Below are 23,406 nucleotides of genomic sequence, written 5' to 3' on the forward strand. Positions count from 1 at the left end.
CTTGGGGCCTGGACTCGGAGCCCTTGGAGGCTGTGGCGTGTGGGCACAGCAGTGGCAACATGAGCTACATTGAGCTGTGTGTGGCTGGGCCAGGCCCCAGGCTCCTTGCACTTCAGGAACAAAGGACGCAACATCAGGACCCGCTATGGCGGCATGACCTCTGATGCACACGGTTCTCCCTGAGCTGCCTGGCCTTGGGAACCTGTGAGCCAGGCTTTGTGTTCTAGGCTAGCACCTAAGGCGTCTCTGATCCTTCAGCATGGCTTCCGCTTCCGGGAACCTCAGTTTCCTTCTCTGTAAAATAGACAGAGTCCTGGCTGTGCTGGGATGGCTGTGGTGATGAAGTGCAGGTTGTCGTTGGGGTGTGCTCCCTGAGGAGTGCCAGGTCATGTGTCCCCTAGCCCTCTTGGGCGTGCTGGGCTTGTCACCCAAGGCCCTTCCCACTCAGACAGTGCCTTGTCTCCCTGGCCTCCCTGAGGCCAGGAGGTAGGGAGCAGACAATGGGCCCCTGTTCTCCAGACAGACCCGGGCTCCCCCAGGCCCTCATCACCCTCCATCAGCAGGGCCCCTGCAGGCAGAGAGGAGGCAATCAATTCTGGAAAAGGCCCTATTCCACTTCAGAGCACAAGCAGGTATGGGGACCGCTGGCAGCGGCAGAGGAAGGAGGCAGCGAAGGAGCCTCTCCAATCTACTACGAGATGGGCCTGGCCAGAGGCCAGGGAGGGCCTGCTCCAAGTGCTTCCGCATCCCGGCTGACCTGCTCAGCAGCTGCGGAGGCCTGGGCCTGTGCAGCCCGCCTCTGTCTCCCCTGGTGTCTGACCACTGGGTCAGACTTTCCTCCCCACACATGGCATCCAAATAGTTTTCTGCATCCTGTGAGCCCTGGGTTTAAAGCCCACGGTCTCCATCCTGTCACGAGGGTCTCTGCTGGCTGCCCAAGGTCTTCTGAGGGTGGGGGTGGGGTGGGGATGGGGGATGGGGCAGATCTCTGGGCCTGGCACCTCGTGGTCTCAATGATGGAGTCCCTGTTCCTGCTTGGAGGCCAGCAGCTCATCACCCCAGCCAAGCAGAAACATGGGGACTCTTCTTGCAGATCCTTCCAAACAGACAGACCCTTCTCATTCCATTTCCCCATCTCCCATGGCAAGGCTCTGCTCTCGCCCCTACTCAACAGAGGAACAGAGGCTCAGCAACTCACTGCCAAGCAGCCCAGGCAGTACCCACACAAAGAGTGGGGTTCTCTTCTGCACTGGCCTGCTTCTGATGGAGGTGAGGGACCAGGAGCCTCCTTGTTCTTCCTGGACGAGGGGACAAAGACCTCGCTTCTCTCTGGGGCTCAGCAGCAACAGCACACAGAAACATCTCTGGTGTCTCATCCTGTATGGCATCCTGCCTCCCAGAGATGGTGAGCACCTTGCTCTCCAGAGGAGACCTGGGTATGATGGGGACCCAGGCCTCACCTACCTGGCCCTGGGCCAGCCTCCATTCCACCCACAGCGGGACGACTAAGGAGGATTGACCATTCCCTGCCCAGGGCTCCAGGCTCCCTGTGCAATTATCATTCCCATTGTACAGATCAACAAACTGACACTCATCCACTCGTTACTCAGTGAGGTAACAGAAGGCTCCACAAGGCTCCAGCCAAACCCTTCCCCCTCTCTTCATTTAGAGGCCAGATTTCAGAAGGGAAGGAAGGCCTACACACTCCCCTCACGTGCTGCCCCCTGCCCAGGGATGCAGGTGACCACTCCAACCCGGAACCTTTCTCTGTACCACACAGAGAAAGACTACATGGTTAAGACACAACCAACAGAATTCAGGTGAATCCACAACCTTTAACTTATAGTCCAACCCAACACATCCCTGCTTTGATGACTCTGAGATAGTAGAATATCTCACTATGGTAGTTTCCACCTGTAATCCCAGCTAACAAACAAACAGCAGGGCATGGAAACAGTGGTCAGTCCCTCTCTGCCTCTCCCCTGCGCTTCTCCTCCTCAGTCCCCCATCCTCCCTCCTTGAGGTCCCACAACTGCCACTTGAGTATTATCAGCCTCCTTTTGCACCCAGAGGCCCCAGGCAATATAGCTATGGTATGCAAAGGAGAAAGGACCTGTCCCCAAAGCTACAGGTCCAGCCCACTTCCTCCTCAGGATCCTGGCTAGAGACCCAGAGCCAGTGCCCCTAGGCCTCAACACTGGGTCCTATCTGTTTTGGCACAAGGCCCCTGGCCACAGTGCCAGGAGACCCCGCCTCTTTCCTCTGAAGGCTCCATGGGCAGCAGACCCTGACAAAGGGGTGGACTTCCTGCCCTTGTGGCCACCACATACTAAAGAACTCATGGTATAAAAGTTGGCCTTCTGGGCCCCTGAGACAGAGGCCTGCAGAAATTCTAGACGGCCCTGCACGGGAAGAGGTAAGGACGACGAGACCCATTTGGGCATTTCTTAGTTACTTCTTGAGCAGCCACAGGGACATTCGGCCCAGCTTGCCTAGATTCTTAGCACTAGCCATCCCGGGTTCAAATCCTAGCGCTGCCACTTTCTCTATCACAGCGAGCAAATCATTTCTCCTTTCTGAGCTGTTTCCTCATTTGCCAAGTGGGGCTCGGACTCCAAGAAGCCCATGGCAGTGAGGACTTAATGATGTGGCTGCCCAGTGCCTGACACACAGTGGGGACTTTGGGACTTTGGGACGTCAGAGGAATGTGTGCCCTTGAGGATGGAAATGTGAGGGCAGCACACCAGGGCACGCACGGGGGTCCTGACCTAGGAGAAGTCACAGGGAAAAACATAATATATTGGCACAGAATCCTACCTAGGCTGGGAGTAGGACCAGAAGTGGAATTTCAGAGCAGTCCAGAAAGAAAATAGGAATAGCAAGTTTTACAGCCCCAAATTTGCCTATGCAAGTGAAAATGAATTTACAAAGTTGCTTTCTAGTACCTAATTTAATCACTGTTGGAGTCCTTCTTTTTTGTTTTTTTCTTTTGTTTTTGTATAGGCTGGGGGTGGAACCCAGGACCCCCAAACACTTTCCCACAGAGGTGCCCCGCCCCCCACCCCCCAGCTCTTGATCCCTATTGGGTGCTCCCATGTCACCAGGTCCTGGAACTGGGACGTTCCTTCTTCATTCTAAAGCAGCCCCAGAGCCCCTGCCTGCAGCTGTGCCTCCTCAGCCATTAGGCGGAGCTGAGGGCCTGCTGGTAGGCGCCTGTACTGATGGAGTGGTTGAAATATCTCCCTGCTATTTGGGAAAGCCCCCAGCCTTGTGGGTGGGGGGGCCACCCCAGATGCCTTTGGACATCCCCCAAGGACAGCCACATTGGCATGCTGTATGATGAGTCCTTTGCACATGGTTCCCTGCGATTGTCCCTGTCTCACATATGGGGAAAACAGAGGCCTAGAGAGACCACACCGGAAGTGGCAGAGCAGGGGAGATGGGGAGGGAGCTTTCAGCCCAAGAGAGAGCCTGGGCACAAATGTGCAGTGCAGAGGCAGGGCAGCTGAGCTCGGGCACTGGGCAGGGCTGATCAGGGGATGTGGCCATCCAGGTGCTTACCTCTGCATCCCAGGGCCTGAGACCTAAACAAGAAGATGCTGCCATTTTGGGGGTCACTGCTGTGCTGGGCACTGATGCCCTCAGCCCAAGGGGAAGCCCGCAGCAACCTCTTCCTGCGGATCAACAACTCTCAGCTGAAGACAAGTAAGGGTTTCTTTTTTCCTTTTATGCATTTTATTGTTATTATAAATGTGATGTACAGAGGGGTTACTGTTTTTTAAGTCAGGTGAAGAGTACCTTTCTTACCAGGAGCCGGTGGTTCATGCCTGTAATCCTAGTTACTCAGGAGGCAGAGATCTGAGGATTGCTATTCGAAGCCAGCCTGGACAGGAAAGTCCATGAGACTCTTATCTCCCATAAACTACTCAGACAAGCCAGAAGTAGTGTTGTGGCTCAAGTGGTAGAAGTTAGTCTTGAGCAAAAGAAGCTCAGGGACAGTGCTCAGGCCCAGAGTTCAGGCCCTAGAACCAGCAAGAAAAAAAAATAAATGAGTACATTTCTTGTTGGACAACGTCTCCCCTTCCCTTGCTCTCTCCCAGTTTTTCCCACCCATCCCCACCCACAAGTTGTATGGCTCATTTTCAACATAGTGTCAAATGAGTACCCCTGCTGCATTTGTTCACCCTTTGTCCCTCCATTTCTGTGCCTCCCCTTACAGGCCCAAAGATAGGTAAACAAATAAACAATTAAAAATGAAAATAAAGCAAAAACAGCAAAGAAGAATAAACCTCTTATTTTCATTTCCTGGAGTTCATTTTGCTCAATATTATTTTGCATGATTAGACGCACATAGGCATTGTACCTTTGTGTTCCTCTACTAAGAGTACCCTCTTATGGTCTCACTGTGTACGAATACCTAGAGACCTGTATAATTTGTCATGTTCTAGTGTATTTTTTTAGCTATCCAGTGTGATTACTTGGAGATTTATAGTCACAGTCTAGCTAAAGGGCAAGCTGCGAGGAGCAAGTCAGAAGAAACAGCACAGCCTCCCGTTCAATCAAGGCCTCGCCACTTCCGACCTGGGCCTTCCCAGCCACAGAATTCATCTGCCCACAGCCAAAGCTGACCCCGTTCTTTCCCTGATTATGTGAACCCGGTGCTCATGGCTCAGCCTGTAATCCCAGCTACTCAGGAGGCTGAGATCTAAGGATGGAATTTCAAAGCCAGCCTGGGCAAGAAAGTCCATGAGACTCTTATCTCCAATGAACTATCGACAGCCAGAAGTGGAGCTCTACCACTCAAGTGGTAGAGCACTAGCCTTGAGGGAAAAAGCTAAGGGACAGTGTTCTGAGTTCAAGCCCCTAGACCAGTGTACACTTATACATACCTGCACACACACACACACACACACACACACACACATCTCACAATGTTGTGGCTCCCAGTGTCCTCAGGAATACCACCAAGCTCTTTTTCCTCGCCCCCAAAGCCAGCATCTCTGATCTCTTTCCTCCCCTAGGCCTTCATCTTTCTCCCCCCTCACCCTCCAAAGACTTCCCTGCTTCCTGACTTGTTCCTGCTGTTCCTTCTGCAGAACAGACTCTCCTCAGTGTGGTGTGGCTTATCCAGGAAGGCAAAGTTCATCCGGAAGTCCCCACACCTCCCCTGACAGCAGGACTTCCGCAGCCCCCTAGTGAGGCCTGTTCTAGGGCCCCACACAAGTGCAATGTACCTGTTATCCTGTCTGATTGTCTTGTCTGGCCATTTGCCGCTCTCCCTCACGTAGGGTTGTGAGTCATCTACCACACCCCAGCCCTCACTGTCTTTGCATGTTGCAAACTCACCAAGCTCATAACCACCTCAGGGCCTTTGCATGTGCTACCGCCTCTGCCTACAGAGTTCCCCACCATGGAATCATTCAGTAATGGGTTCTCTCGCTTCCTTCAGCTCTTCATTCAGAAGCCTTCTAAAAGGGACCCTTCCTAACTCCCTACTAAAACAGACCCTCCTTACCTGGTGTGCGGCGCTCAGCTCCATTTTACTTGCTTTGTAACACTGATCAGTGCCAAAAATTGCTTTGCTTGCTGACCTGAGTGCTAGGCTAACTTTCTTTCTTTTCTTTTCTTTTTTTTGCCAGTCCTGGAGCTTGAACTTGGGCCCTGGGCTTTGTCCCTGTGCTCAAGGCTAGTGCTCTACCACTTGAGCCACAGCACCACTTCTGGCTTTTTCTATGTGGTACTGAGGAATCAAACCTGGGGCTTCATGCATGCTGAGCAAGCACGCTACTGCTAAGCCAACTTCCCAGTCCTAGGCTGACTTTCTGGCTACCAGGTAGACGCTGTAAGGACAGGAGCCACACTGTTGGAGTTCCCCAAGTCCAAGAGAATTAGCACGTAGGAACTGCCTGAGAGGGGGAGAGCGGGGGATCGTGGTTTAGGGCCAGCCCAGACCAAAAAGAAAAAGGAAAAAAATCAGCCAATGGCTCAGCACAGAGGCTGGTACCTGTCATGGCATTGACAGGAAGAAACACAAGTAGGAGGGTCACAGTCTCACCCAGACCAGGCATCAAGTGGGAATAACTAACACAAATAGGACTGGAGGTGTGGCTCAAGAATGCTTGCCTAGCAAGTGTGAGGCTATGAGGTTAAACTCCATTACTACAAAACAGAGAGACAGACAGAGACAGAGAGAAGGACTTAGCATGCTCTGGCGGGTGATCAGATACTGCTCTCAAATTAATAGCTAAGGCCAGGCGCCAGTAGTTCACACCTGTAATCCTAGCTACTCAGGAAGCTGAAATCTAAGGATTGCAGTTCAAAGCCAGCCTAGGCAAGAAGGTCCATGAGACTCTCATCTACTATTAACCACCCAGAAAACCAGAAGTAGAGCTGTGGCTCAAAGTGGTAGAGCACTAGCCTTAAGCACACAAGCTCAGGGACAGAACCCAGGCCCTGAATCCAAGCCCCCTAACAGACAAAATAAATAAATAAATACATACATACATACATACATACATACATAAATACATAAATACATAAATAATAGCTAAGTCCTTCTTGATGAATGGCTGTTTTAATTGCTTACTGGAAGCCAGCATTAGTTGGTGTTTTGTTGAGTGACTGAATGAAGGCTAAGAGCCCACACTGAGGAAGGCTTGTGTCCACAGACATTTCAGACCTGTTAACAGAGAACCAGGTCCTGGGTGGCATGAAGAAGATGCCAGTGATGGGGTTCACAAGCAAGGGCAAGCCTATGATCGACAACCTGCCCTTCGTCAATGAGGGCCTCTCCAGCAATAAAGGGGGACTGGACTTGACATTGGTGGGGGACCTGATCTCAGGGAGGAAGCTCCAGGTGCTGGAGAAGCTGCTCCGGGCCGGCGGGTAAGTGACCAGCCAGCCCCTGCCCTGCCTCCCCCCATTCTCCCTCAGGGGAAGGTCGTCTCCTTGAGGCCTAGCCCAAGCAAGGTGAGCCGGTCCCATCCAAGTCAGTACACTGCAGGAGGTGAAAAGTCGGGGTGCTGGGGTAAGGGAGCGTGGCCCAAAGAAACTCAAGGGGGGGCCCCCCCGGCCATGCTGTCACCTCCAGCTGACCATAGCCACCCAGGCCTGAGCAGTCATGTCCCAGATCCTCCTGCAAGCCAACTCCCAGCCCAGGCCATAGCTTGGAAGGACAAAAGGAAGCCCCAGGTAGTCTCACTCTTAAAAACCCCTCCAGCCTGGTGTCATGGAACCTTCCTGAAGGTTCCATGTTAGAAGGTAGGATTTCCTCTGTATTAAGAGTTTGTGCCACGCCTGGGCCAGATGGATGGCGCGCTTGCACCAAACACGCTCAAAGCACATGGACCTCCGGGTTCCCTGGAGCTCAGGGAGATGCAGGAGCTGAGGCCACAGAAGAAGGTTCCAGATGCTCATCAGAACCCACAGGCCCTGCCAGGATGGCAGAGTGACCGCCAGCCACCTTGCTTGCTGCCGGATATTGGTGGTCTTTGTGGGGTTTGGGTTTGGGGCTTGGGGGTTTGTTTGTTTTGTTTTGTTTTGTTTTTATAATGTTCACTGGAGCTTGGGCTAGGCAACTATTCTACCACTGAGCCACATTCTCAACTGCAGAGGTGTAGCCCAGAACCGACAGGTGAAATGTGGGGCGGCTCCTCTGGTCTTAGAATGACCCCAGAGCCCACAGAAGGGAGGGGACTGCCTGGGTCTTCAAGGCTTGGAGACTGGCCCAGTGAGCCACAGCTGGACTGGGGACAAAGACAGGCTGTCCCAGAGCCAGCCCCACCTTGCCTGGAATCTCCTGCCAGGCCAACACACCCCACGCTTCTTCCAGGCTGGTCATAGAAGACGCCCAAGGACCCAAGGTCACCCTGGACATCCTAGGTGACAGCCTGCTGCAGGTCACCTTGCGCTGCAAGCTGTACCTGTCACTCCAGAAGTAAGTACACAGGGGTCAGGCACCATGCCCTGGGGTTCCAGATACCCCAGTTTCTCACTGCCATGTGGCCAGAGACAGCCAAGCAAGGCTGTCAAAATCCATGAGAATGCGGGGCACTGGTGGCTCACACCTGTAATCTTAACTACTCGGGAGGCTGAGGTTTGAGGATCGTGGTTGAAAACTAGCCCTGGCAAGAAAGTCCCTGAGGCTCTTATTTCCAATTAACTGCCAGAAAACCAGAAATGGTGCTGCGGCTCAAGTGGTAGAGTGCTAGCCTTGAGCTGAAGTGCTCAGGAATAGTGCCCAGGCCCAGAGTTCAAGTCCCAGAATCAATTAAAAAAAAAAATCCACAAGGATGAGAGTAATCGTCTCTACTTGGGCATGTTTCTGAGCTATTTTACTGCTGGGGAAACTGAGGCATGGAATGGTATTGGGCCCTGCCCACAATCCCTCACTGAATGAATAGCAAAGCTGGGATAAAACCTTCTGTTGCCCATACTGGGCGGGGCACTTGCATGCCAAGTAGGCAGATGGGCACTGCCAGGATGGCCTGAGCCAGGGCAGGGTGAGCCCCCCATGAAGCCTGGCTCTTCCTGGGCTGGGCATCACTGGGCCTCTGTTTCTTATACATCACTGGTCTTTGAAAGAGACCTGAACTAGAAATGTCTCTGCCCCCCTGGGGCCTGTCACGTGGCCTATCTCAAGGCCACCTGTGAGGGAGGTACCCCAGTGCTGTCAGATCTTCCCACGTACTCATGCTATGGTTTAAGGAGCTTTCCTAGTTTTGAATGCCAGCCCTTCAGGAAAAAGCCACTAGCGGTGGCTTCTGGCAACAAGCTTGAGCCCATGGCCACTCTGTCCCCACAGGATCCTGTGGCTCAAAATCATTAAGAACATCCTCATCGGGGTACGGCTGGAACAGGTAGGGAACAAGACCCAGGTGGCCATTGAGGAGTGCTACACGCCCCCCGGATTCCTGGATATTGAGATTCTACAACAGTGAGTTATCCCACCCCACCCCCACTGGCCAGGGCAGGGGTTGGGGTCCCCTCTCCCCAGCCCAGCCCAGGGATCCACAGTGACCAGGGCACCTCCAAGGCTGCAAACCACGCATGCTGCTCCACAGAGCAAGTTATGGCTGCAGCCATCACCAACCCCCACTCCAGCCTCTGCGCCTCTGCTTGGCCACCTCCTAACCATTGGACCCTACCCAGGCTATGTAACCTCCAGAGCCTCCATGTCCTTGCCAGCAAAATGAGATGGCACTCAGACAGCCTGGGGTGACACAGGGAAGAAATGAATGTGTGTGTGTGTGTGTGTGTGTGTGTGAGAGAGAGAGAGAGAGAGAGAGAGAGAGTGCATAGCACTGAGCTGGCCATGTAAGGGGACCACTGTCAACAGTTCTTATAGTCACCCAGTATGGTACCTCTTCCACAAGCCCTCCATGCTGGTGGGGTTTCTTCCTGCTTTAAAGGCCTAAAAACCTTTTATCAAAGAGAGAAATGAAGAGACAGCGTTATCAAAAGAATCAGGAACAAACTGGTGAAAATGAACTGAACAACTGAACAACTCATGGGGGTTAAGGGGAAGGGAAAGAGGGAGGGGGAGGGGGGAATGAGGGACGAGTTAACAAACAGTACAAGAAATGTATCCAATGCCTAATGTATGAAACTGTAACCTCTCTGTAATTCAGTTTGATAATAAAAAATATATATTTATAAAAAAGAATCAGGAAGAAATGAACTCCAGGATAGAAAAAGGAAAGAGGGAAGAAGAGAAGAAATGGGAAGGGGGGGAAAAGAGAGGGAAGGCAGGGGGGAAAGAAGAAGAAAGGAAGGGAAAGAGGGAGGAAGGAATGGAGGGAGGAAGTGAGGAAGGAAGGAGGGAAGAAGGAAGAGAGGGAGGGAAGAAGGAAAGGAGTGAGGAAGAAAGCACCCCCCCATCTCCCCGACCAGGCCCAAGGCAGGTTTTCCTCTGCCCTGTTCCCCCCTCTGCTTTCTGACCTAGACCTCACGTGTGTGGGCCCCCTCCTGCCTGTGCCTGCAAGGTGCAAGGTGTGTCAGCCTCCACCAATTTCCCCTCCCCAGGACAGACTCCCTGCCTGTGAATAGGCTTCTGCAGCTGCTGTCCAACCTCCTGGACAAGGTCCTGCCCTCCCTTCTCCAGGAAGTGGTGAGCTGCCTGCCCCACCCCCCACACCCCCCAGGGAGAAGTGTGGCACACACACACACACACAGAAATATTGCTCAAGCTCCCCTGGACTCCAGCAGGGCACCCTCTCTTCCTCCAGGTGTGCCCCACAGTCACAACCCTCATCAACTCACTGCTGGAAGACCTGCTACACATCTCTCTGCGTACGTGACTGCTGCAGCTGGGGGCTCCTCTGTCACCCCACTGCCATATGTCAGATGCTATTTCAAGGTCCAGGATTAGGGCAGGGGAACAAGACTCCCTTGGCCCACAAGGAGCCTGTTTTCTAATCAAGGAGGAAAAGGAACGCGATAGTTTGGGACTCCCCTGAGCCTCTGTTTCTCTGTATGTGAAATGGGATTCGTCATAAGCACACAGGGAGAACTATGAGGACCTTACCATCAACCTGGCCCCAGAAGCCCAGAGCACGGGGATTTAGGGTTCACAGGACAGGCTGCACAGGAGTCCCCCAAATTCATTTCTTCATGTAGCACCCATCTATCCGGGCCCCGATGACTTCCAGTACTATGTGACCAGCACCGAGTTCACGGAGGAGGCCATACTGATGAGAGTCCTGGTGAGCTGGCCATAGGCACTCTGGGATGGCCGCTAGGCTGGAGGAGGACAGGGAGAGGCCAAGATTGGGGTATCTGGTGACAGGAGGAGGAACAGACCAAGGAGGTGGTGGACAAAGGAGGACTGAGAACAGGGAGGCCTGTCCACCCTGGGCCCGCGAGGGAGGGTTTAGACAAGAGGACAAGGCAGGCCACTCAGGAACAGCTGGGCCATCCAATGGGGGGAAAAATTCCAGATGGGAAGGTAGAGGCCTGTCCATGCTCCCTGTCATTCGGTGGGAGGACAGGAGGTGGGGACAGGGTACAGAGAGGAAGGGATACAAGTTCGAAGCCCAGCTGCTCTACTTACCTACCACAAGTGGGATCCTGACTGCATGGCTCCAGCTCCCTGGGCCTCCCTGTGCTCATCTGTCCAGTGGTGACAGCGTGGCAGGCATCTCCGGGTGCCGGGTGCTGGATGAGGTGGCATCCGCCGCGCCCCGCCCAAGTCTGATGCATGATGGGCCCTGGCTGCAGTGACCCATGACCAGAACCTCTTCCCTCCTTTCTCTGAAGCTCGTGACACCCTGTGGCCCAGACCAGCCGGCCCGGAAGCCTGAATCCCCACAGCCCAGGGCCCTCCCACGACTCGCCCAGGGCAGCATGGCAGACCTGGTGTTTGGGCTGGAAGTCTACAATAACCTCCTGCGCTGCCTCTGCACCCGGACCCATGTGGCCCCCGTGGACTCAGTGAACACAACAGTGAGTGCTTGGGAGGGGACACGGACACACACACACACACACACACACACACACACACACACACACACACACACACACATAGTGCTCCTGCCCTGCTTGTCACAGCAGGAAGCCAGGCCCAGCAGGCAACAGTACTTTTCCTCCCCTGGGCCCACATGAGCTATTCACCACTTTCTGCTTGCTTGCTTCTTTCTCCCTTCCTTTTTTTTTTTTTTTTTTGGGGGGGGGGGGGCCTTGGACTCAGGGCCTGAGCACCATCCCTGGCTTCTTCCCGCTCAAGGCTAGCACTCTGCCACTTGAGCCACAGCGCCCCTTCTGGCCGTTTTCCATATATGTGGTGCTAGGGAATTGAACCGAGAGCTTCATGTGTAGGAGGCAAGCACTCTTGCCACTAGACCATATTCCCAGCCCTCTCCCTTCCTTTATTTATTTCCTTACATCTGCCTTACTAGAGTTTGAATTCAGGGTCTGGCACTTGCTTGGTTGATGCTCCATCACGTGAGCCACACCTGCAGCCCTATTTTTTCTGGTTATTTTTGAGATAGGGTTTTTTGTTCTCGTTTTGTTTTTGTTTTTGTTTTTTTTTTGCCAGTCCTGGGGCTTGAACTCAGGGCCTGAGCACTGTCCCTGGCTTCTCTTTGCTCAAGGCTAGCACTCTGCCACTTGAGCCACAGTGCCCCTTCTGGCTTTTTCTGTTTATGTGGTGCTGAGGAATCGAACCCAGGACCTGGTGCATGCTAGGCAAGCACTTTACCCTCTACCGCTAAGCCACCTTCCCAGGTTCCCCCCCCCCCACCTTTTTAAAATAGAGATGTTGAGGTAGACTTTGCCTTTTACTTCATAAACTTCTATAGTAATTTCTGTAATTATTTGTGCTTTTCAAAACTCAGTGCAGGGGCTGAGAATATGGTCTAGTGGTAAAGTGCTCGCCTTGTATACACGAAGCCCTGGGTTCGATTCCTCAGCACCACATATATAGAAAAAGCCGGAAGTGGTGCTGTGGCTCAAGTGGTAGAATGCTAACCTTGAGCAAAAAGAAGCTAGGGACAGTGCTCAGGCTCTGAGTTCTAGCCCTAGGACTAGAAAAAAAAACCCAGTGGGAACCAGGTGCCTGTAGATCACGCTTGTAATTTAGGAGGCTGAGATCTGAGTGGGGCACAGCAGGATAAGGCATGAGCCTGACATGTGGGAAGCCCTGGGTACCAGCCCCAGCACCAAAAGAAAAGTAGTTAATCCCTAGATCACAAATAGATGAAAAAAATTCAATACCTGCAATCCTAGCTACAATCTCAGGAGGCTGAGATCTGAGGGTCATGGTTCGAAGCCAACCTCAAGGCAGGAAAGCCTGTGAGACTCTTATTTCCAATAAAACCACTCAGAAAAAGCTGGAAGTGGTGCTGTGTCTCAAATGATAGAGCACTAACCTTGAGCAAAAGAAACTTAGGGACAGTGCCCAGACTCTGAGTTCAAACCCCAGGACCAACAAAAGACATTCAATTAAATAAGTAGGGACAATTGTTCATAGAAGACTCTAGGTGATGAGTATATAAACGTTCTCTATAGACTTTTTTTTCCATTTTTGCACTGAAATATTGGGAGGTGATCATCAGGCGATCATCATTATCATTATTCAATAATGATGTTAATTTAATTTAATGATGATACTGACCACCATCCTCATCATTACATTAACCTTTGCACACAAATCATGACAAGGGAGACAGTTCCACCACTGTGGCTCACCCCACCTGCCCAGAACAGACCTGAGCCTCTCAAGGCCAACACACACCTTGCCTTCTTCCAGGACGCTGACCTCATGAAGCTGCTGACCCTGAAAGAGCCTGGGCTCAAGGTGGGTGTGCGGCCAGTCCCTCCCAACCCCCTAGGCCACTGGATCAGCCTGGGGGCATGGGGGAGTCCCATGGCTGTGCTCTGCTTTCCTCCCACTGCATCTGAGTGGCAGTGTGGGAAAGCACCTAAGGCTGACACAGCACGCAGCCCGACTCACCGAGACCATGGTTCACCATTGAACAAGACTCCCCACCTGCCAAGGCACACGTAGCCCACAGGGCAGGGCAGGGCAGGGCTGGGCAGGTGGGCCAGCCTCTCTCCTGGTAACCTACCCTGCCACCCCTTGTATAGGGTGAGCCAACTAAGACTCAATCAGATGACATGGTTTGCCCAATCTCATATGAAGTGATAGAGTGAGTAAGGATTTGAACCCAGGACCTGACTCTAAAGTTGGAGCTCCATACCTGCTCCAAAGGCTTTTAATATACAGCACCGCTGCAGGAGAACAATAGCACTCCAGCTAATCTGTATGTAGTGTCGCTGGGTGCTGGATTCATTCCTAAGTGCTGCTGGCTCAGTTTATCCTCTGACCTTCCAGGGATAGACACACCGCTTATCCCTGTAAACCAGGGGAAATTAAGGCACAGAGAGGATAAGAACCTTTTGCAAGCCATACAACTTCCAAGTGGTAGAACTGGGACTCTAGTTCCAAACACCTACGTGCCCAGGAGAAGGAGCCTGGGGTCTCGCCTTAAAGCAGTTCAGGGAGGGTAAGCGACCACCCCAAAGTCACACAGCCAGCAGGCCGCAGAGCTGGAAGAAGACCAGCCCCCCTCCTCCATCCCCACTCCCTCCTCCTCTGCTTCCACCACACCAGGCTTCTAACCAGTCCGTGCAGAGCTTGGGCCTGGCCATCCGCACCCAGGATCCTCCCATAGTCCACCTGGATGGCAGCAGAGCCACCGTGACCCAGCAAGGCTCGCTGCTTCTGCTGGGGCCCAACGCCACCTCCTCCAGCTCCATTTCCTGGGTAAGTGGCACAGGGAGGCTTTTGTTCCACAGGGGTCAAAGGGCCCTCCTGCAGGGAGGGTCCCTCTGGGTCAGGGGGGACAGTGTCACCTCCGTGCCCTCTGCTAACCTCTGTTGACACCACCAAAAACCCCTGGGGCTCCCCCAAAGACTACTCAGCACCCACAGGGCCTCACCAGCACCCCTCATGCTGTTGCTGCTGGTGCGGAGGGCTGTGCGCTGTATGCTGGGATATCTCCCAATTCAGGAAGTGAAGCCATGGCTCAAAGTGGCAGAGCACTAGCCTTGAACAAAAGAGCTCAGAGACAGCGCCCAGGCCCTGAGTTCAAGCCCCATCACTAACAATACTAATAATAATCCAAATAATATTTATAGCTGGGTGCCAGTGGCTCACACCCATTGTCCTAGCTACTCACTCAGGAGGCTGAGATCTGAGCATCACAATTGGAAGCCAGCCCAGGCAGGAAAATCCAAGAGACTCTTCTCTCCAATTAGTCACCACCACCACCCCCCGCCCCTAGAAATAGAGCTGTGGCTCAAGTGGTAGATAGAGTGACAACTAAAGAGTTAAGAAACAGTAAGCTAAGAAACAGTACCCAGGCCCTGAGGTCAAGCCCCAGTATACACACACACACACACACACACACACACACACACACACACACACAGAGAGAGAGAGAGAGAGAGAGAGAGAGAGAGAGAGAGAGAGAGAGAGAGAGAGAGAACAAGGGTTCTGTGGCCAGTAGCTGTGATCCCAGCACCAAGTGTCTTGCCAAAGGCTCTGAGTCCTCCAGGCTGAGCTTCCTCGGCCACTGGGAGCCCCAGTGCCCCCTCCTGTGGCAAGGCCTGGTCTGCACACAGTAGGTAAAGCAGCAGCCCCTGGCCCGGGTAGAGGGCCCAGCCCTGAGCACCTGCTCCTGAGGACTGACCGTCAGGGTGTCTCTAGCTTGGTTCTGACTTCACTTCAACCCCTCACAGCAACTCCTCTCGAAAGCTGTATTTTTCTCAAAAAATCAGAAACTAGAGCTCCAGTTCACTGCCCACAGGTAACAATGGCTTTTGATTTGGAATGTTCAGAAGACGTAAGGGGAGAGGGAGGGAGGACAGGCTCCATGCCGGCTGCCCTCAGGATGGGAAGCTGTTAGGTGGGAGGGAGGGTAGGGGGCTCTGAACTGCAGCTCCCTGAGCCCTGCACCCCCAAACTGATGTCCTGACTTATATCTGGCCTTTCTCCTCTGGCAGGGCCAAGGTTACCCTGGGCCCTTACCCAGCTGGCCTCAAGGAACAGGTGAGTTCCTCAGCCATGATCTCCAATGTGTCCTGAAGGCCTAAGCCACTGGTGCAGCCAAAGCTTAACTGAGCATGTACTTTGCGCCTTGAGGTGGGGCAGGGCACACAATGCAAAAAGTTCCTGCCTTTGGGGACCTTCTGTGTTCACAGATGAGGTCAGACATAGGAAAAGCAAAAGAAAGCAGGCCGTAGAGTAGGTACTAGGTGGCACTGGTCAAAGCAGAAACAAGTGTTACGGTAAAGCAGACTATGAACCAAGAAGTGCTGGCGGGGGAGGGTGTGGAACCCAGGGCATCAGGCGTGCTGAGCAAGCGCTCCGCCAGCGAGCCACACCCCTAGCCCAGCACTATCAAACCACCTTCCCTATCACCTGAGACCATCCTCCACCTCAGCCATACAAGCCACCCACCTTGGGGGACAGTCCCCAAAAGATGGGCAAGGACAGCATTCTGTTTAAATCAGGAGGAAGGAACAATCCCAATCAAGACCCCTCCGAATACCCCCACCTTGATTACTCCCGGTAATGGCAGGCTCGCTACCGTCATGTGTCTGCCCTATGATTGGCAGCTCTCAGCCCTAGACCCAGCCCTATAGAGGAGCCACCTGGGCCACAGTATCTCTACCCCATCCCCCCTAGTTTTCCCCAGTCCCTTTGCTAGTCTGACCACTTGGTTCCAAAAGCCTTTCAAAGTGGTCTTCCCTTGGGTTGGCCCCTGCGGGCCCTGTGATCCTCCATCCCTCAGGCTGACTCTGCCCGCTCAGCGGAAGTGACCTTCTTTCTCCCTCCCATGCAGGAAGAAGGCCTGAAGGGCTTGCTGTTGGCCTTGCTGAAGAGGAGATTCCTGCCCCAGCACAACAGTGAGCCACCTCCCCTCACCCTGGCCACATGGTCCCTAGCACAGAGCAGTGCCCACCAGGCCTGCTGGTCTCCATGTGCAGCTGCCCTCTGCCAGGGTTGAGGAAGGCTCCCAGCAGGAAGCCTGGAGCATGACCCCCCCCCAGGGGGTGGGAAAGGGTTCTGGTTAGCAATGTTCAGAGATATAAGGGAAAGGGCCTCAGATGAGGGGCTCCCTACCACCTTGCACCCCCTGCAGGTCAGGATGCAGTCCCAGTGGGCCTGTGGCAAACATGACAACCTAACATGAGCAGCTCATACTCAGCTCAGTGGACGTCACCAGCAGGGCAGCTGTGTGTGGGGTTGAGAGATGTTGGAAGGCTGAATATTGAGAAATATCACCCCATCTCTAGATAGCAAGCCCCCTCCTCCTTGGCACCTGCCACTTACTCTGGGCTTCCCGGGGGGCTGCCCAGGAGAGGAGGGAGCCACAACAGTTTGGGAAGTGATCTCAGGAAAATGAAGGGACACACACACACACACACACAGCTGGAAGTGAAGGTATGGCTCAAGTGGTAGAGCACCATCCTTGAGCAAAAGAGCTAAGGGACAGTGCCCAGGCCCTGAGTTCAAGCCCCATGACCTGCAAGAAAGGAAAGGAAAGAAAAGGGAAGGGAAGGGAATGAAACTGAGGCCTTGAACCTGGAGTCCAGCCCCAGTAATCACACACGCACTCTTGCACACACACACGTGTGCATGTGCATGCATGCATATATATAAAGAAAGAGTGCTAAAATGTTGGTGGAAACAAAGTATCTCAAAAAAAAGGACTAGAGGGATAGGAATGTGGCTTAGTGGTAGAGTGCTTGCCTCATATGCATAAATCCCTGGGTTCGATTCCTCAATACCACATAAACAGAAAAAGCGGGAAGTGGCGCTGTGGCTCAAGAGGTAGAGTGCCAACCACCCTTGAGCAAAAGAAGCTCAGGGACCATGCCCAGGCCCTGAACTTAACAAGCCCCAGGACTGACAAAGAGAAAGAGAGAGAGAGAGAGAGAGAGAGACTGAAAATAACCTTAAAACATTAGGAAATTTCCTCTATCCATGACTAGATCAAAGAAAAAATATTCACAAAACACTTATTTACCAAATACATGAAAATTAGTCCTTTAAAGCAAGATTTTGGTAACAAATGTATGTGCCAGTACTGGGGCTTGAACTCAGGGCATGGGGGCTCTCTTTTGCCCAAGGCTGGTACTTAGCCACTTGAGCCACAGCTCCACTTCTAGCTTTTTGGTGGTTCATTGGAAAGAGGAGTCTCACAGACTTTCCCACCTGGGCTGGCTTTGAACTGTGATCCTCAGATCTCAGCCTCCCGAGTAGCTCTAGGATTCCAGGCATGAGCCACCAGCACCAGCCGTCCTCCACTTTTCTACTCAAGGCCAGCACTCCACCACTTGAGCCATTCCTCCAGTTCCAGATTTTTTCTCTAATTACTAGGAGATAAGCACCTCTCAGATTTATATTCCTGGGCTGGCTTGGAACCACAGTCTTCAGATCTCAGCCGAGGATGATTGGCAAAGGCTACCAGCACCTGGCCACTGTACCTCGGTTCAGGAGCACTTTGCAGGCACTTCTCTTAAGAAGGATGTAGTTCAGCAATGAGATTCAACCAATGGAAGTCTCTCCACTCTGCTAAGAGTGTGTTCACAGCTCTTGGATGCAATGGAGAACAGTCCTCAGATGGGGCTTCAGGGAAGTGGGGGAAGGCTGTAGTTAGAAACTGCTTTTTGGCCAGGACTGCCTGGGGGAGAGAGGAGCCCACTCAGGCCCATCCTGTTTAAGGCAGTGGGACAGCCAGGACTCCATGGGTGTGGCCCTGGCAGACGGCCCTGCCCACCAGGGCTCTGAGCGCCTCTCCCCCACCTCCTTCCCGCAGAATGGCTCAGGGAGTGCGGCCTCCCCCTGCCGCACATCAAGGGTGTCTCCTTTAATCAAGCCCAGATGGAGTTCTCCCAGGTAGGTGCCTGGAGATGGGAACAGCGGCTCCTATGTTTGTGGAGGGAGGGAGAGACCTCCCCCAGGCAAGCCCTTTGCTCCCCCATCTTACCTCCTCCTCGCAGCCGTTCTGGGTGGGCGCCCCCCTTCCACATGAGGAGACCGGGGCTCCAAAGGCCAACAAGGATCTCTCAGGGAACCAGACCTCAGGGCTCACGGAAAGCATCCCGGCCTTACACACATGACGCCAATGCTGCTGTCCCCTCTCCCATAGCAGAGGGAGCTAAGGCTCAGAGAGGCAAAGAAACCTGCCCAGGGCCGCAGAGCCAGAGCCCTCTGACCTCAGAGCCCAAGAACTCAGATGTTCTGATCCCCCAAACAGAGCTGTTGCCTCTGCTGCCTGCGATCTGCAAGCAGCCAGAATGGAGGAGCCAGGGCTAGTCCTGGGTCCTTGGTGAACCTCTGGGACGGAGGGGCAGCCATCACCATAGGTGAAAGAACCACCCAGGAGCTGCCCGGTAGCTAGCTGGCCCTTCCACCTGTACAGCTGCCTCGCCTCTCCCCTCCCCTCCTTTCCTAGGGGTGATGGCCCTCAGGGAAGGAGCAGGGCTTAGCCCCATCTAGAATCATCTAACCAGCTGTAAGGCCAGCGCTTAGAGGTTGAGGCTGGAGGATGACAAGCTGAAAGATGGCCTGGCCACATAGTAAGGCCCTTTTGAAAAAAGGAAAGAGAGAGAGGGAGGGAAGAAGAGAAAGATGGAAAGGAAAGGAGGGGGGAAGGGAGGCAGGAAGCAAGGGAAGAGGGATAGAGGAAGAAACGGAGGGAGATGAAACTGTAACCTCTCTGTACATCAGTTTGATAATCAAAATTTGAAGAAAAAAAAGAAAGAAACGGAGGGAGGAAAGAAGAAAAGGAGAGAGGGAGTAAGGAAAGGAGGAAAGGAAAGAAGGGAGGAAGGGAAGGAGGAAGGAAGGGGAGGAAAAAATGAAGGGAGAACAGGAGGGAGGAGGAATGAAGGAAAGAAGAGAGGGAAGAAGGAAAGAAGGGCTTCAGGACCCCAAATGTACACCGTCGACACCCTCGCCTTCTCCAATCCTAGCCTCAGGTGACATGAGAAGCCTGATTTCTAGAACAGAAGAAGGGAGGTACAGCACAGGTTGCACATTGAACCCACTTCTGGCATCAGTGCCCCCCACTGCTATATACCCACCCTGTGGACTCCTATAGATCCAGCCCCAGGGGATGGAGAAAAGGGAAGACTCAGATATGGGTGGGGCTTGGGGCACCCCTATAGGTAGTACAGGGGCTGAGGCCACCCTAAAACGGAGGCCACAGGTCCTGGCAGCTCAGGTGCTGCCCAATTCAGGCAGGGGCCTCTAATAGCTCTGAAAGACAAAAAGAAGCAGAGCCAAGGCAGAGTGAGAGCCCTGAACCAAACCGCAGCACCATCTCATAACCAGACCTGCAAGCTGCACGGGTCACTAGCTCCACCCCCAGGGTGCCTTGCACTGTTGTGAAGGTAACTCACTAGACAACCACAGGGCACCACTGCCACTGTCCTTAACCAGAATAACACTGCGGGAGCTGAGTCCTTACTATAGATCATCCATTCCCTGTCATTCAGTCACTCAGCCACTCTGTCTCAGGAAGAGCCCCCAAAGATGGGTCTGGTCCTGCTCACATACATTCCCCTCTGCTCTGGACTCTTCCTTCTTGGGGGCACAGGCCTGTCAAGGGTAGTCCTGGGAGAGCAGGCTCTGTGGACAAGGAGGACAGGTGGGGAGTGGGGTGCCGCCTCTGTCTCTGTCCTCAGAAGTACATGTTGCTGACTGTTCCTGAGTAGCTGGTTCCAACCAATGGCCCGATGCCTGGCCTCAGCCACACATGCTCAGAGCCCCGAGTCCAAGAATGGCTGCAGTCCTGGTGGAATCCTCAGCTATAATAAACACGTTCCCTGCTCAAGATGGCATCTGGCTCTGAGTTTGTAAAGGGGCCTTGTGGGGTGGTCAGTTGTCTTGCAGAACTTCTTTTTTTTTTGGTGATATTGGAACTTGAACTCAGGATCTCACACTGGGTAGGCAGGTGCTCTACCACTGGGTTATGTTCCCAGGCTTTTTTTGCTTTAGTTATGTTTCCAGTCAGTTTGCCCAGGCCCAGCCTCATACCACAATTCTCCTACCCGTGCCTCCTGTACAGCCTGGATGACAGAGCCATATTCCAGATCTGGTTTATTGGTTGAGATAGGGTCTCACCCCCTTGAACAGTGATTCTCCTGATCTCCACCTCGAGAGTAACTGAGCCACCACACTAGGGTTCTATCTTGAAGGGTTGAAATACAAGACGTCCTCTGCATAGTTCTGGTTTACCCTGGGACTCACAGCAAGGTGCTCTTGTCACTAGGCCCAAGATGAGCTGAGAAAGTCCCCAGAGGAAGAAGACGCCACTCGGGTACCAGGTTCATGACACTGTCATAGAAAAAGAATGACAGGACCTGCTGAGGGAAAAGCCTGGTGCATTTTAGTAAAGCAAGGGAGAGGACATACCACAGCCACAGCTGGGTGTGGGCACAGCTGCAAAGAGGCATGCCAAGCACAGTAATATCCGGGTATTTATGCTGGGAAGGTAGGGCAGAGAAGTTAGCTTAAACCATCACTAAGTGACTATGTTTCAGTCAGTCTTGATGTTGCAATGTTTTAACATTACTGACTTGGGCTGGAGATAGTATCTTGGTCAGTTTTTCTGTATCAGAGTCCAGGCAACATATATGTGCGTATTGTGTTTTTTTTTCAGTACTGGGGATTAAACTCAGGGCCTGTGCTTGCAAAGCAGGTACTCTACCACTGAGCTATATTTCCAGCCCTGGTTATTGGTGCGTGTGTGTGCCAGTCCTAGGGCTTGAACTCAGCACCTGGGTGCTGTCCTTGAGCTTCTTTTGCTCAAGGTTAGAGCTCTACCACTTGAGCCACAGCTCCATTTTCAGCTTTTTGCTGGTTCATTGGAGATAGGTCTCACAGCCTTTCCAGCCTGGGCTGGATCCTCAGATTCCAGCCTCACAAGCAGCTAGGATTATAGGTATGAGCCACCATTGCCCAGAAATCCTGGTTATTTTTTGATAGGGTCTCTCTTTCTGCCTGGGTGCTCATTTGAGCCATCATAGCTAGGATAACAAGCTCATGCCTCAAGCCCAACTCTCCATTGAGAAAGAGTCTTATGAACTTTCCTGCTCAGGCTGGCTTCAAACTACAATCCTCCCAATCCCAGCCTCTCAACTAGCTAGGATAACTGCATGAGCCACCACACCTGGTGGCTTTCTATAATTTTTGATGGGCAGTCAGTGTGCAGATCAAAGGAGGAACTGTACAGGTACTTTCCTCCTCAGACAAGCTTGCTAGTTCCAGGGACAAGGGTACATGTCAGCCCAGCAAGGACAGGGAGAAGGCTGCTCTCCTGTGTCACAGATCAGTGTCACAGATCAGTGAAGGAATATGATGCTGAAAGCAAAGAACATACTACGCACGTGTGCTTTTATTGTTTGGCCCATAAGTTTAATGAGCCTGGCACCAGTGTGGTTCGTGCCTCTAACCCTAGCTGTTCAGGAGGTACAGAGGGAAGGGGTGAAGGCAGGTGGCAGTGGAACAGCCACCCCTCAGAGCTCCAGGCCTCCAGATGCAGGGCTACACACCCATGCCATGGTAGGGGAGGGTCCCAAATGCCCTTGTCCGCATTTCCCCATCCTGACTAGCCCACATAGTCCAGACACAACTGGGTGGTGTGCAGACAAAGATGAACACCAGAGGTGTTGTGTTATAAGTGTGGTGGTGACAGGGTTGTCAGAGCCCAGATGACTAAGTGAATGGATGGTGGGACCATCTGATTTAGAAGGACTCAAAAGAGAAGATAGTAGAGCCAAGACCTGCAGGATGAGGTGACAGGTGACAGTATGTACAAAGATCCTGAGGTAGGAACAAGCTCTGTTTTGTGTGAGAAACTAAAGGGAAGACAGTGCAAACACGTATATTTCACAAGTGAAGGAGAATTAGGTTCAAGAGACATGGCTCACACCACACGGGGGAAACTGGGCCTGATGGCACATGCCTATAATCCCAGCTTCTCAGGAAATAGAAGTAAGGGATTGAGAGAGAGATCCAAGGCCAGTCTGAACAAAAGATCCTATGTGAAGCACAAACAAAAAGCAAAAAGACTGAGGGTGTGGCTTGTGTCATTAAGCCCTGGCCCAGAAAGTGTAAGGCCCTAAAGCCAATCTCCAGTACCACAAAAAACAAACAAACAAACAAACAGTAAAAAGAACAAAAACCCCACAGAGTCAGGGTCAAAATACACATATTGTTTTCAGTGGTGAGCCATTGTTCTAAGAAGATGAACTCTCAAAGTAGGGACAGCTGCACCCATTTTTTTTCCTGAGTGTGTGTGAGACAGCCCGAATTCACCCCCTAAACTGTTCAAACTGGACACTGAGGAAACCCAAGCAGCTGCCCAGTGCTGTTCTGAAGGAAGATGGTGTTGTGCCAAGTCGCAAGACCACCACCAAGAAGACCACCGAGACTCAGACATTCTGAAATGCAATAGCAAGGCAAGACTTTATTCAAGCGGTGCCACGGCCCGGGCCTTGTCCTACCCACCGACACAGCGGAGGTTAGGAGGCAGCCTCAAGCTACGATTACACAGGGCTTATAAAGGCAAAAAACAAAGTTACAACAATCAGGTGTTCAAGCAAGCAAGATTAGGACACAGGTACAAATCTGATTGGCTCAGGGTTCGAGGTACCCCAGGGGTGGTCAGAGTTAAGCATTCCCAGCGGTTAGAGTTCTAGACCAACTGGGCCCTAATGGGCTTATCCTGGGTCTGCTCACAAGGCCTGCTTATCTCAGGTTCACGTGGTAAAGTGGGGTTCACGTGGTAAAGTGGGACCTGACTTCAAAGTCTGGCACTTCATTTCCCCCTTTTTCTTTTTGGTACCTTGGGAGCCAATCATGGCTCCATTCTGTCCATTTCAATGGCT

At 52.7% G+C, this 23,406-nt stretch overlaps 1 protein-coding gene across 1 annotated transcript; it reads left to right on the plus strand.

Annotated features, from left to right (window-relative positions):
- The first annotated feature begins 3,596 nt into the window (after nt 1–3,596).
- On the plus strand, nt 3,597–20,229 carry LOC125353737. The gene is made up of 15 exons (XM_048349394.1): nt 3,597–3,705; nt 6,669–6,885; nt 7,832–7,936; nt 8,804–8,935; nt 10,024–10,108; nt 10,227–10,290; nt 10,618–10,703; nt 11,257–11,442; nt 13,247–13,294; nt 14,111–14,263; nt 15,241–15,308; nt 15,505–15,550; nt 16,347–16,410; nt 18,327–18,406; nt 20,200–20,229. Exons 1-15 carry the CDS (start codon nt 3,597–3,599, stop codon nt 20,227–20,229), a joined length of 1,473 nt encoding a protein of 490 aa, XP_048205351.1.
- Nucleotides 20,230–23,406: the final 3,177 nt, after the last annotated feature.

Source organism: Perognathus longimembris, chromosome 6, assembly GCF_023159225.1.
Source record: "Perognathus longimembris pacificus isolate PPM17 chromosome 6, ASM2315922v1, whole genome shotgun sequence".
NCBI classification, from domain to species: Eukaryota; Metazoa; Chordata; class Mammalia; order Rodentia; family Heteromyidae; genus Perognathus; species Perognathus longimembris.

Bases quoted from the DNA above. Each gene is read 5' to 3' on its own strand.
- LOC125353737 (XM_048349394.1), top strand. From the start codon at position 3,597: ATGCTGCCATTTTGGGGGTCACTGCTGTGCTGGGCACTGATGCCCTCA. The intron at 10,704-11,256 runs GTGAGCTGGCCA...CTTTCTCTGAAG, and splicing joins CCATACTGATGAGAGTCCTG to CTCGTGACACCCTGTGGCCC. The intron at 13,295-14,110 runs GTGGGTGTGCGG...CCACCACACCAG, and splicing joins TGAAAGAGCCTGGGCTCAAG to GCTTCTAACCAGTCCGTGCA.